This window comes from Anthonomus grandis, chromosome 1 (genome assembly GCF_022605725.1).
Source record: "Anthonomus grandis grandis chromosome 1, icAntGran1.3, whole genome shotgun sequence".
NCBI classification, from domain to species: domain Eukaryota; kingdom Metazoa; phylum Arthropoda; class Insecta; order Coleoptera; family Curculionidae; genus Anthonomus; species Anthonomus grandis.
Window position 1 is genome coordinate 55,405,235 of NC_065546.1, and position 13,333 is coordinate 55,418,567.

The window sequence follows — 13,333 nt, forward strand, 5'->3', positions numbered from 1 at the left end:
CAGAAGGATGTAGACAGGCCAAGGAAATGATACCAGACCATGACGGCTCTAAAGCAAGGCGATTGCTAACAAAGACCCGACAAAGTATCAAAGACTTGGTGGGAATCCTGACCGGGCACAACAGTGTAAATAGGCATCTACACCTTCTTGGTATAAGAGAAAGCCCACTCTGTCCGAATTGCGGTACAGGGGAGGAAACTTCATACCACATACTATTCATTCATTCATTCATTTATTTATTCATACATCAATACATAATAATATAAATTACATGAATGTAGGAATGTAGGAATATACTCATAGGCACCTAGGTAACTTAAAACCTGAATGAGCCTGTTAACAAGATTTTTTATATTACAAAATATCAATAAATCCATCTGATGCTAATTTATATTCACTTAAAACCTAAACTACATATTCGGTTACTTAAACCTAACCTATATAAATTCCAATTTATAATTTTAACTGCTGTTAAATAGTTCTTTAACTTTTTTATTATTTGTATAAATATAATGTCTGCAAGATTTCTTAAATTTTTTTTTATTCGCTATTTTTCTTATATCTTTTGGAACTAAATTAAATATTTTTGGTGCAAAATAATTTATAAAACGCTTATTTAAATTTGTATTACTTTTGGGAGTTTTTAAGTGTTCATTCATCTTATTGCGAGTATTAAAGGTATGTGTCACAGCAATATTCAGTTCAGGATTTTTATGAACAAAGCAACAAACTTCCAAAACATAAAGTGATCGGACATCAAAAATATCACATGAGTACAATAAATTGGTTGAATATAGTTTATTTTTCCCAAATATGATTTTTAAAATATAATTTTGTACCACATTTAAGGGTTTCAAAGAAGTTTGGTACAGTCCACCCCATGCAACAATACCGTATCTAATCAATGACTCAACCAATGCCCTATAAACTGCAACCAACAATTTCCGGCTTAAGATTTGTTTTAGAATGTAAAATTTGTGTAAGAGTTTTCGAATATTTTTGGTTAGATTTAAAATGTGGTGATTCCATTTTAGATGCTTATCAATAGTAACACCCAAATATTTAGTGAAGTAAACTTCTTTAATAATATTATCCTGTTGTGTATTGTTTTCTATATCAAGAGAATTAAATGATGGGCGGTTTGCTTCAGTTAATGAAAATGCAATATAGTGAGTTTTTGATATGTTAAGTGATAATTTAAAAGTGTCTAGCCAGTTTTTTATCTTACGTATTCCGATTATTGCACTGTCTTTCACATTTTCCCATGTTGTTCCAGAGAAAATTATTGCCGTATCATCTGCGTATGATATAACAGCATCATCTTTAATTTTTAATTCTGTTAGTGAGTTAATATATGTAATGAACAGTAAAGGTCCTAACACGGTTCCCTGAGGTATTCCTATTTTTATTTCTAATGGTTCACTTAATGTATCCTCAATTTTTAAATATTGCTGCCTTCCAGTTAAATAACTTTGAAAAACCTCCAATACTGGGCCCCTAACTCCATTTGAAGATAAAACATCCAAGAGAAGATCATAGGGCACAGTATCAAAGGCCTTTGCCAAATCCAGGAATACTGTAATACATTTCTTGTTCTTTTCCAGTTTATCTGTTATTTGTTTAGTAAGTTGATATAGGGCATCTGTTGTACTTGACCCACTAAGAAAACCGTATTGTCGTTTCGATATTAAGTTTTTACTTTGCAAAAATGTCATTAACCTATCTTTCAGGCACTTCTCAAAAACTTTAGCAAAATTATTTATTACACTGATTGGTCGATAATTATTTATATTACTTTTTTCTCCGGATTTAAAAATAGGTGACACAATTGATATTTTAAATTGTTCAGGGACTTTTCCCGTAGTGAATATTAAATTAATAATATGGGCGAGGGATGGACATTCTGGGTTGTTTGCTTCATGAACTGTGTTGTAATTACTTTTGTATTTCATGTTTGCTGAAATGCAGTTGACGCATTTTTTTTGTAATTTCGGACATTCAGATACATCATGTTTGTTGGAGCAAAATTCACATACAGCTTCATTAGGACAATTTTCAATTTTGTGGTAAAATTGTTGACACTTAAAACATCGCTGTATACTCAAATCCTCGTATACTGGATACCTTTGCCAACCAAAGAAAATTTTCTTTTCATATATCAGTTTACTAAATAAAATGGGGTCACATTCACCAAAAACTATGGATTTACCTTTGTCATTTCTAGCTTTTTTATTATATGTTATTTTAAGTTTATTTTGCTCGGTAATAAAATTGTTTTGCTTTCTTATAGAGTTCTCTATCTCCTTTTCGCTAAGATTGGTGGTACATCCTATTATTTTGAACCTCGGTAGCCTTAATTTTGTTACTTGTACTTCATAGTTCTTTAATTTGGATTCTGCTTCTTTTTTTAGAATGTCAACATGTTCCTTATTGCAGCATTGAATAAGAATACTACTATCTTTTATTTTTTTAGTATTTTTTACGGCAATTCGAAGATCTTTTGGAACTATAGCTTCCTTTATATCCTTTTCAGTTTTTTCGGCAGTTTGTTTTTGCTTTGGTTTAATAATGATTCCGGGAAGATTTATGTTTATTTTTGGTGATTTTTTTATTTCAGTTTGTGCTATTTGACTATATGATGATGTTGTTATTGGTATACGTGATGATTCGGACTCCGTTAGTTTTTGTTTAAGTAACGTTATTATTTCATCTTTGGATTCAATAATTTTTATTTTGTCTTCTATTGAGTTTTGAAGTAGAGTGTGCGTCTCGAATTGTAGACATTTTTCACAATAAAATCTCAATATTCGATGTTCTTTTAATTCTAGAATCGAAGTTTCAGCCTGTGATAGATGACTGCATTGTTTACAGTATTTTTTCTTGCATATATCACATGAAAAAAGGGGGTTCCTTAGGTTCCTTAGGTATCTGTGATAGGTGGAGTCGCCTAAGAAGGAAAATTTTCGGAGCAACGACACTCCAGCGGGAAGATCTTAAAGATCTGGACTGGGACAACGTGCAAGCCTTTATTAAAAGGACGACTCAGTGAAGACCGCGCATTGAGAGCGGAGGCGTAGGGGTGGGTGATTCTGGGGTTGGCGAAAAGGGACTGCTCAGGCCTACTTGCCGAGCTCTAGCTCCCCCACCCTTACTACTACTACTAAGCACGTCGCCTCAAAAAAATTGCCGCGACCCTATTTTCTCCTCAAAAGTCCTATAGCCACCTCACGCTTTTCAATTTTTAAAATCTAGCAATGCTAATTGTTACGTAAAATAATCTCGAACCTCCAAAGCGTGTTACGTAATATGTGAATGGTCCCTTAGTATAACGCTTCATCTTTGAATGTATTGACCATAGATTAAAAAAAAAATTAATTGAGGAGTTAACACACAATCAATCCCATACTGTTATGGTTGTTTAAAGTTCAAGTTGAACACCATCAGAGTGAACTTCAAAATAGAAAAAATGTACATTAGCCACAACTGTCAAACAACACTTTTTTTTTGACAAATAGAGGTTATGTACAGCGTATTTGTTGTGAATTATATTTGTGTTTGTGTGCCAATATATTAAACAATGTTATTACCCTTCAACTGTTAAACTCCCAAAACGAAAATGTTATCAATTCAATCGTATGCTAGTAGCAGTGACGAAGAGCTCGAAGAAGAACACCCGACCAACTCCCAAGAAACTTCAAAGCCACCAGAACCGATTCCCCCAGAACTGTCTCAATTCTCTGCCAAAAAGAGCCTTCAGATATGCGCCGCGCCCATCGTATTACCCCCCGCTATAGATGAAGATAAAATCCATATACATCCAGACACAAGCGAACTACTTTATAACCCAAAATATGAGGAGTTATTTGCCCCCATTGTAGGACCCAGCAATCCCTTTAAACCAGAACAAGGAGTCGAGAAGAACATGGTGGCAGGACACGTCGAACCGGCGCACGTAAGCGAGTTTCAGTTTGAAAACCAAAGAAGAACTTTTGCAAGTTTCGGATATGCCCTGGATCCATCTGTAAGTACTGATGAATTGGGCTTTTCAAAAGTCATTGGCAGCACGGAAGAAGCCAAAGAGTCAAATCTCAAAACCGTTTTTGAAAAAACAGAAATTAGACCACTGGACAAAAAGAAGAGAAAGAAAAATGACAATCCTGAGGATATCGATGGGTTTTTGGGACCCTGGGGTGGTTTTGTTGGGGAGCAAAGGGTGATGAGGCCGTCAGAAGAGGAACAAAAAGAGTTGCAAGAGCTTGTCTCAAAGAGAACAAAGAGGGGAAGGCCAACAGAGGAGCAACATGTGGAAGAAAAGTCTGTCTTACATATTAAGGATCCAGTTGATTACCAGGGGAGATCATTCTTACATGCACCTCATGATGTTGGGGTGAACCTTAAATCTGACACACCACCCGACAAGTGCTTCTTGCCTAAAGCACACATTTTTACATGGACAGGCCATACAAAAGGCGTCTCGGCCATCAGGTGGTTCCCAAAAACAGCCCATTTGTTCCTGTCTTCCAGTATGGATTGTAAAATTAAAATTTGGGAAGTTTATAACGAGAGGAGATGCATTAGGACCTATTATGGCCATAGGCAAGCTGTTAGAGATATAAACTTTAATAATGCTGGCAACCACTTCCTGTCAGCAGGATATGACAGATACATAAAGTTATGGGACACTGAGACAGGACAAGTGGTGTCCAGATTTACCAGCAGGAAGATTCCGTACTGTGTAAAATTTAATCCAGATTATAACAAGCAGCACCTTTTTGTGGCTGGAACATCTGATAAGAAAATTATTTGTTGGGATACTCGATCCGGAGATGTTGTACAAGAGTACGATAGGCACCTGGGTGCAGTCAATACTATAACTTTTGTAGATGAAAACCGGCGTTTTGTCACCACTTCAGATGATAAATCCCTAAGGGTTTGGGAATGGGACATCCCCGTTGATATGAAATACATTGCAGATCCCACCATGCACAGTATGCCTGCAGTCACTCCCAGTCCCAATGGGAAATGGATGGCATGTCAGAGCATGGACAACAAAGTGGTGATTTTTTCAGCCCTGAACAGATTCAAGCTTAACAGGAAAAAAACATTCACCGGGCATATGGTGGCAGGGTACGCCTGTCAACTGGACTTCTCTCCAGATATGTCTTATATAGTGTCCGGGGATGCTGATGGGAAATGTTTCATTTGGGACTGGAAGACCACCAAGTTGTATAAGAAGTGGAAGGCACATGACGGTGTTTGTATTAGCTGCTTATGGCATCCGCATGAGCCCAGCAAAATGATTTCCGCTGGATGGGATGGTGTTATTAAATATTGGGACTAGGTGTTAAGCAAATTTTTGTATATATATATTTTTACTAAATGTTGAATACTACTATAATAAAAGACCTCTTGGAACACTTTTTCAATCAATCAATCAATCAATCGGATATATTACATATAAGCTTTTACAAAGTATGTGTAATAAAATCCAATAATTATAATCTATCTCAGTACATTTTAAGGTGCACCTAGGTAACCAAATACCTGTATGTGCAAAAAAATCAAAAACAATTTTATAAAAATAAATATTTAAACAAAATATGTCCCATCCACTAACTATTGCAAAGTTTCTATTTAACACCCAATAAATAATTAAACATTAGAAAACAAAAATCCTTCACGATCATGTATGAATGCCTAAAGCTATGAAATATGAAAATTAATTAACAGTAAGTAGTTTTTTAAATACATGTAAATGATCATAAATGTAATCCCCAGATATTTTACAAAATTTTTTGACAGCTTTTGTATGTCTAATATATGGTGGTAATAAGTTGTACAGTTTGGGTGTGTGGTAAAAAATTGATTTTAATTTCATAGTAGTGGCAACAGTTGGAATTGATAAGTGTCTATTTACATTTAATCTAGTCTGATACTGATGATTAACAAAGTTCTTAAATTTATTCGACTTGTGAATATATATACAGAGCAACCAACAGTATAATGTGCGTACATCAAAAATATTTCTGGAATAAAGTAATGCAGTAGAAAATCTTTTGTTTTTTTTGAAAATAACTTTTAAAATGTAGTTTTGGGTTACATTTAAAGAAGTCAATGTGTTTTGGTATATCCCACCCCGAAGAATTAGACCATACCTTAGTAGTGATTCCACAATTGCTTTATAAATCGAAATCAAAAGTTGTTTATTTAATATTTCCCTGAGCACATAAAACTTGTATATTAGTTTTAGAATATTTTTTGATAGTCTAAGGATGTGGTGGTCCCATTTTAAGTGTTTGTCAATATAGATTCCAAGATATTTTGTAGAGTGAACTTCATGAAGTTTATCCATAAGACTATCTATGTAAATACTATTAAATGATGGACGGTTTGCAGCTGTGAGGGAAAATGCTATATAAATAGTTTTAGTGATATTTAATGATAATTTAAATGAGTCTAGCCAGTGTTTTATTTTCTTTATACCGTTTATAGCATGTTCCTTCACCAAATCCCATGTTTCCCCATAGAAAGTTACTGCTGTGTCGTCAGCATAAGAGATAGTACTACCGTTTTGTATTGACATATTGGTTAAGGAATTTACATATGCTACAAATAAAATTGGACCCAGAACAGTCCCCTGAGGGATGCCCATTTTAATTTGAAGGGGTTCACTTATAGTATTTTCAACTTTGACGGATTGCTCTCGATCCATCAAATAATCATCAAAAACGTCTAACATGGTTCCCCTTATCCCATAGGATTCTAGGACTTGGAGCAATTTGTTATGAGGGACCGTGTCAAATGCCTTGGCTAGGTCTAGGAAGACCGTAAGACACTTTCTGCCACCATCCAAATGGTCTGTTATTTGCTCACAAACTGCATCGGTTGTGCTGAGGTCACTCTGGAAACCAAATTGGTTCTTAGAAATTATATTGTTTTGATTAAAAAATTCCACCAGGCGGTCCTTAAGGCATTTCTCAAAGACTTTAGAAAAAATGTTCATTATACTTATGGGTCTATAATTATTTATATTTGATTTATCACCTGCCTTGTGAATAGGTTTTACTATGGCTTGTTTAAATTTTTTTGGTACCTTTGCAGTTTGAAAAATTAAATTTATAATGTGTGCGAGAGGGGAAGAAATATAGATATGAATATGTTTTATAATATCGGTTGTAATACCATCAATTCCGGGTGCAGAGGAATTTTTTAAAGAAGCAATTTGTTTGATAATTTCATTCTTATTAGTAGGTCTTAGAAACATTGAAGCCTGTGTGGATGGTTTTATTTGCAGGGAATCTGGAGGATTTTTAATTTTATTATACATATTGTAACCGACATCAACAAAATATTTGTTGCAAAAATTTGCCATATCCAACTTATTATTAAAACTAGAATTATTGTTAGTTACGTTAAACTTAAAATCTTGGTTACTGTTTAAATCTGTTACTTCATTTATTATCTTATATATTTTTTTTAGGTCAGTACCACTAGACTCGATTTTGGCTTTGTAATAATCCTGTTTACATTTCTTGATTAACGTGCACAAGGTATTACGGTAACTATTAAAGGCAGTTTTGTTTTCTAAATTGTTATGAATTAGTAGTGTTTTTTTCATTTTGTCCCTCTTTTTGATACTATTAATTATACCAATTGTGATCCATGGTTTTATTTTTTTATACTTATTTTGACATAATTTTTGGGTTTTTGAATGATTTAATGCTTGTGTAATAGTACTGTATAAAATTTTTAATGCTAGTTCTGGATCATCATTGTTAAAAATGCTTTCAAAATTTTGATTATGTATAAAATTTGTTAATATGGTATAATTTATTCAGTAATATGCAACATGGTGGGAAAATGGTCAGTTATGGCAGATTGAATGACAAAGGAAGAACAATTAATCTTAGAACCATTTTTTCTTCTCAAGAATATATGATCCAGACAACTAGATGAGTCAGTTGTAACCCTAGTGGCTGAGTTTATGGTAGAAATAAAACCGAAGTGGTTCAGAATAGCCTGGTATGTAATAATTTCATTATTGTTTTCATCAAGAAGGTTCAAATTTATATCCCCTAACATAATGTCAATCTGACTGGTAAATGAATCTGTAAAGAAAGTTTCGAGATCTGAAAGAAAATTATGTGTATTAGTAGAAGGTGGTCTATATATACAAGAGAGTCTTATTGAGTAATTGTTTTGAGAAGCATTTTATTATAATTGATGAATAACTCTTTAAAGTACAAAATAAACTGAATAAAAACTAATCCTTCCTTAAAGCAAAGGTCTCCTCTTTAATCCCATCCTTGGTAATAATATTAATTAGAATACTATCACCAGTATAAATATCTCTTTCAGCAGCTGAGATAAATACATCTTTCAATATAGACAAGGCCTTATCCAAAGACACTGGTTCCTCTTTCACATTTAACATATTTTTCTGGCCAATCTGGTTATCCAAAAGGGGCTGCAGCAAGGCCCCAGCAGATCCGCCCGCCCTAAAGGTCCTTTTTTCACAATGCCCAATGGGATCATAGCTGTACACACAACCCTTGCCCTCATTATCCAAGCCGACCAACACATTGGAAATGTAATATGGGAAGAATCGCTTATAGTACAGCATGGTGGAGAGCATTTGGGCACATGCGGTAGTCGACATGGTCTTATTATGTTCCTGCTGGTACATTTGCATTCTGGACTTTAAAATTCTTGTTAGGGTAAGGGTGTCACACCAGCAACCGGAACATCCCAGGACTGTGGTTTCACTAAGCGGAAACAATTTCTTCTGGTCTCTGGTGTAAATGGAAAAACCGGCGCTGAGACGCGTGTCCGCTCCGATTACAACGAAATCCTCGCCTGCAATCGCTACGACGCTCCTGAAATATGTGGGAAAGTAGTAAAATGGGGCCATGATAAGGCAGTTAATGATGCTTACCCTCCATTGTCCGCGTAGGGGTTAAAGTGTTGTTGTATGGGAGCAGTTTCGTAGTCAGGATAACTTGGTTGTACCATTGAAGACATTTCGAGTTTTAATTGCACACTTATTAGGTTTTTAAAAGTTTTTTTTTTAAACGGCAATGAATCGCAGGATGACAAACAAAACCGAAATTATGTTGACGTTTGTGGACATAACCCTTAAAAATATTGACATTCGTGGAATGTGTGTGAAGCTGGCGTCCTATCGATATCCGGCAACCAAAATGCAGCATATATCTCTTGTCAGCAATCAATTTATAGTCCGCGCTCGCTGTTATTTATAGATACGGGTACCTTTTATTATTTATAATACCCATAATGAATGCAAATGCTGTTGGTATAGTATATTTGCGCTTCTGCTGCTAAGCAGTGATGAAAGCCCTGGATTTGAATTGCAGTTAAGTATATATATATGGAATGCAATGAATTGAATGAAACAATCAAATGATCAGAATTTCATAAACAGAAAAAAACCACGAAAAAATCAAACCAGAACTTCATAACATAACCTACAAATGCAGGATTTCCGGATGTCGTAGGTTAAACCGTTGATTGAAAGAGTTCAGACTCTTTCAGTCTTAGTCAACTCAGTCTAGTCAACTATACGTTTAATTCACGACATCCGTAGGAAAAACCAAAGTACCGAAAAAAATTATCGGTCGTTTCGGTTGACATTTGCAACCAATGTTTCAGGAACCGCGTTTAATTTTTCACTAAATTTCAGAAATTGTATAGTTATGGAACGGTAACCGGCACAACCGCAGTAACCAGTTGTCTTGTCTTGTCTTGTTTAGTTGATGGCTTTGCTGCAAGGCAATTGCCAGCCCGATTTGGGGGAGACTCCTTCTTTGTCTGGCTCTGGACCATGCAGGAATCTCCGAAATATCTTCTTATATTAAAACTTTGCTCGTTCTGTTTAGCTTGTGACTATAGCTTTGTCTTGTATCGGCTGTCGGCTTTATGGTTTGTGGCTATAATACGGGAGGAAAACGTTAGTATTACAACAAAAGGAATGAGGGACCACACCAAGCACTAAAACAAGCGGGATTGTAGGATACAAGAGGGGTATTGGATAGTTGAGCTTCAAAGTTTAATCTTATTGATGTTTATAAATCGCATGATTATTTCTATTGATTCGTCGTCGGGAGCAGACAGGATTTGAGTTATGGATAATGGTGATATTTTCTTTTTCAATACAAAGATTTTATACAAGTCTAGATCGGATATATTATTAATAGGACATTCAAAAAATATGTGGTTTAGGTGATCAAGCATACCGCAGTCGCAATAAGGGCTACCTTTCATTTTAATCTTATATAGATGGGCGTTAGTCAGGCAATGACCTGTGCGCATTCTAATTATTGTTGTAACGTGTTTTTTCTTAGATTCCAAAAGATGATCTTTAAATTATTTACTCCTGACATTAATGTGAAGGGAAAATTGATTTTAGTTAAATGAATCTGACTGAGAGCCGGGATCAATATCCATATCAAAATTTTGATTGAATAAAAAGGTTTTTATTGTTCTTTTATTGTTTTCTGACATGTTTAAAAATGCATCGATGATGCTTTTAACTTCATCTGGGTACCAAGAAGATTCATGAGAATTAAACCTATGAACTGCACTTGTAGAAGGCATTTGTGTTTTGAGACTGTTTTCTTTTCTTAATGAAAAAATTGGAGAGCTAGTTTCTTTTTGGGGTCTAGAGTTAGGGGAAATTAAATTATCATTATGTGCCTTTACATCATAACCTTTATGAATTATTCTTTTCTTTGTATTATTTTCAGAGACTACTTGTTGGTATGATCTTTTAATAGGGTCAGTTTTTGCATGTTGGGTTCGTCTTTGTGATGGTTGGATTACATTCTCTTTTAGATTGTTCTTTTCAGGACTATTTAGGTTTTTAATATTGGGGAAGTCAGAAGGATGATATACAAATTCATTACGTGTCAAATAGGTCTTTTTAACAATTTCGCTTGCATCAAAAAAGGGAATATTTTCGAATGCCATTAACTCTTTTATGTTTTTTTGCCTAGTATATTCGGGGCAGCTTTTGTCTGTAGATTTATGGGGACCTTTAGAATAAAAACATCTAGTTTCGCAAGGGGGGTGCTCCTCTAAATCAGATTTTTTTTCCTCACCACATGTGAAGCACCTTTCTTTGCCTTTACAGTTAGTGCGAGTATGACCATACCGTAAACATCTAAAGCACTGTGTTACAGGGGAGATGTATATAGAAATGGGTCTTTCCAGTCTATAGATATTTAGGGATTTGGGAAGACAAACACCTTTAAATGTAATAAGAACCGAGCCAGTGGGTTCATATGTTATATCTTTGTCTTTAATTATTTTTCGGTTTAATCTTTTAACCTCTAGAATTTCTATGCCGGTATCAGATTTAGAACATTCTAATATTTCTTTTTCGCCTATTTCTATGTCAATTTGCCTGACTAACCCTTTACAAGTCACAAAGTTAAATGGAATATAGATTTTATAGCCCTTATTTAACAGGGTTTTGTTTTTAACAAAATTATTTGCAGACAGGAAATTAATGAATTCTACAGAGATTCTGTTTAAGCCTTTATTTTTTATTTTTTTAACGTCTGTCAGATTTAGGTTAAAAATGTCTCTAGCAATTTTAATATTATTAAATTTGCCTACATTAAAACCCACTTTTTCAGTGGATTCTAAATAGACAAGAAATGGGCCAGTATCATTTTTAGAATAAAAAACTGGTTCTTTTTCAAGGTTGTTTTTTTTAATGTTTGAAGCCTCTATTGAAATATTACAAACATCAACATTGCCATTATCTATACCGTCACATTCTTTTAGCATTGTTGCCATGGGCTGGGGGGGGCCGCCCCCCCCTGCTTCACTCATAATACTTTAACTTTAAGCAATGTAATTGGAAATAAGCATGCACAAAATGGAGATTTTTAACCAAAAAGCAAATAAAAGCAAGCTAGTATGTAGAAAGCTTTAACCACTTAGAATAAGCTCAACTTACCGTTTACACGCGCAGAAACAGAAAATAAATTAGTAGGACAAGATCGAAACACAGCCTCCAAAAATTTGCTGTAGCCTGTCTCGCGATCGCAAGCCGAATGCAGTAACCAGTTAAAGTCCAGTTCAGAGATCTATTAGAATCTTTGATGTGTCGCAGATGCCGCACTAACTAGTCCGTGCGCCTATGTCATATTTATTGTTGCATGATATATATGTTTAAATGGCAAAATTTTATATTGTCTATCTATGAAATCATTTTAAATATACGTAAAACCCCATGTTTTATACTATTTTTTATTTTTCTTTCGAAAATGTCAATTTTTAGAAAGAAAATAATATCACAAGAAAATAATATCAAAAAATTGACCGCGGACTAAAATTCAAGCATCTTACAAAATATTTTAAACACTTCCAGCACTCACAGACTTGTCACCTCTTTTTAGCCAGTCTATTAAACAAAGATAAAACACCTGCGTTCTGACAATTCCTACTTTAGGCTGTCCAAGTGATTGTGTATCTCTCTCTATCCCACTGAATTTAAGAATTACGGGGCCGTACCCAAATAAATTTTTGGACCGTTTTTGTATTATTTTCGTCGTGTTTTTAAAGAGATCTTTACGGATGGGTCTATCGCCTTTAAAATAGTTGTTGGATGGGTCTATCAGCTTTAATAGTTGGGGGGGGGGCCATGTGAGGTTATTATTTGATGTGTTTTGCCGGTTATGCTTTTTACACGTTTATGAAAGTAAAGAATTTAGAATTTGGCCTGTATTCCTGTAAATTTTTTGCAGTTTTTACTGTGAGGAAGTGTGTTTTTTTATTTGTGTTTGTGGATTTGTTTTGGTATTATACCTAAAGACCTTAAAATGTTTCGACCCTGGAAAAATAGGCAGGAAAATTTGGCAAATGAAGAGGAAAGTGTTTGTGCGGGCTTATGGAGGCCGTGGGTGTACAAGAAAGACAATAACATTTGTGATAAAAACAATAAGAGTGATCTGGGCAGTGATTTAGACTTACATAGTTCTGATAGTTCATTTTCTAGTATTGAGGAAGCAAAAAGAAGCAAGGGAAGTAGAAGCTACAGAGGAAATCAAGCAGTTTTAAATGAACAAATTTATCTAAATATCTATAACAATCTAAGGAATGATACTCAGTTCACAAATGATTGTAGTGCTTTGCAAAAAATAGCGTTTTTAACAGGGGTTCCCTATAGTACAATATGCCTGTAAAAAAAGGATTAAACACAGAATAAAAAGGAAAGATGCAGGACAATCAAAGGGACTTGACATGGATATTGCCAAATTGCTAAGGAAAGGTGTGTATTCTAAATACAAAAACAATGAGGTTCTGA

At 34.6% G+C, this 13,333-nt stretch overlaps 2 protein-coding genes across 2 annotated transcripts; one reads left to right on the top strand and one right to left on the bottom strand.

Annotated features, from left to right (window-relative positions):
- Positions 1-3,410: 3,410 nt before the first annotated feature.
- LOC126737259 (pre-mRNA-processing factor 17) lies at positions 3,411-5,420 on the top strand. The gene has a single exon (XM_050442071.1). The coding sequence runs from the start codon at positions 3,617-3,619 to the stop codon at positions 5,339-5,341; it is 1,725 nt and encodes a 574-aa protein (XP_050298028.1). The 5' UTR covers positions 3,411-3,616; the 3' UTR covers positions 5,342-5,420.
- Positions 5,421-8,194: 2,774 nt separating this feature from the next.
- Positions 8,195-9,136, bottom strand: LOC126737264 (proteasome subunit beta type-1). Its single transcript, XM_050442085.1, has 2 exons — positions 8,936-9,136; positions 8,195-8,876 (listed from the first exon to the last, which is right to left on the bottom strand). Exons 1-2 carry the CDS (start codon positions 9,019-9,021, stop codon positions 8,264-8,266), a joined length of 699 nt encoding a protein of 232 aa, XP_050298042.1. The 5' UTR covers positions 9,022-9,136; the 3' UTR covers positions 8,195-8,263.
- Between the last annotated feature and the right edge of the window lie 4,197 nt (positions 9,137-13,333).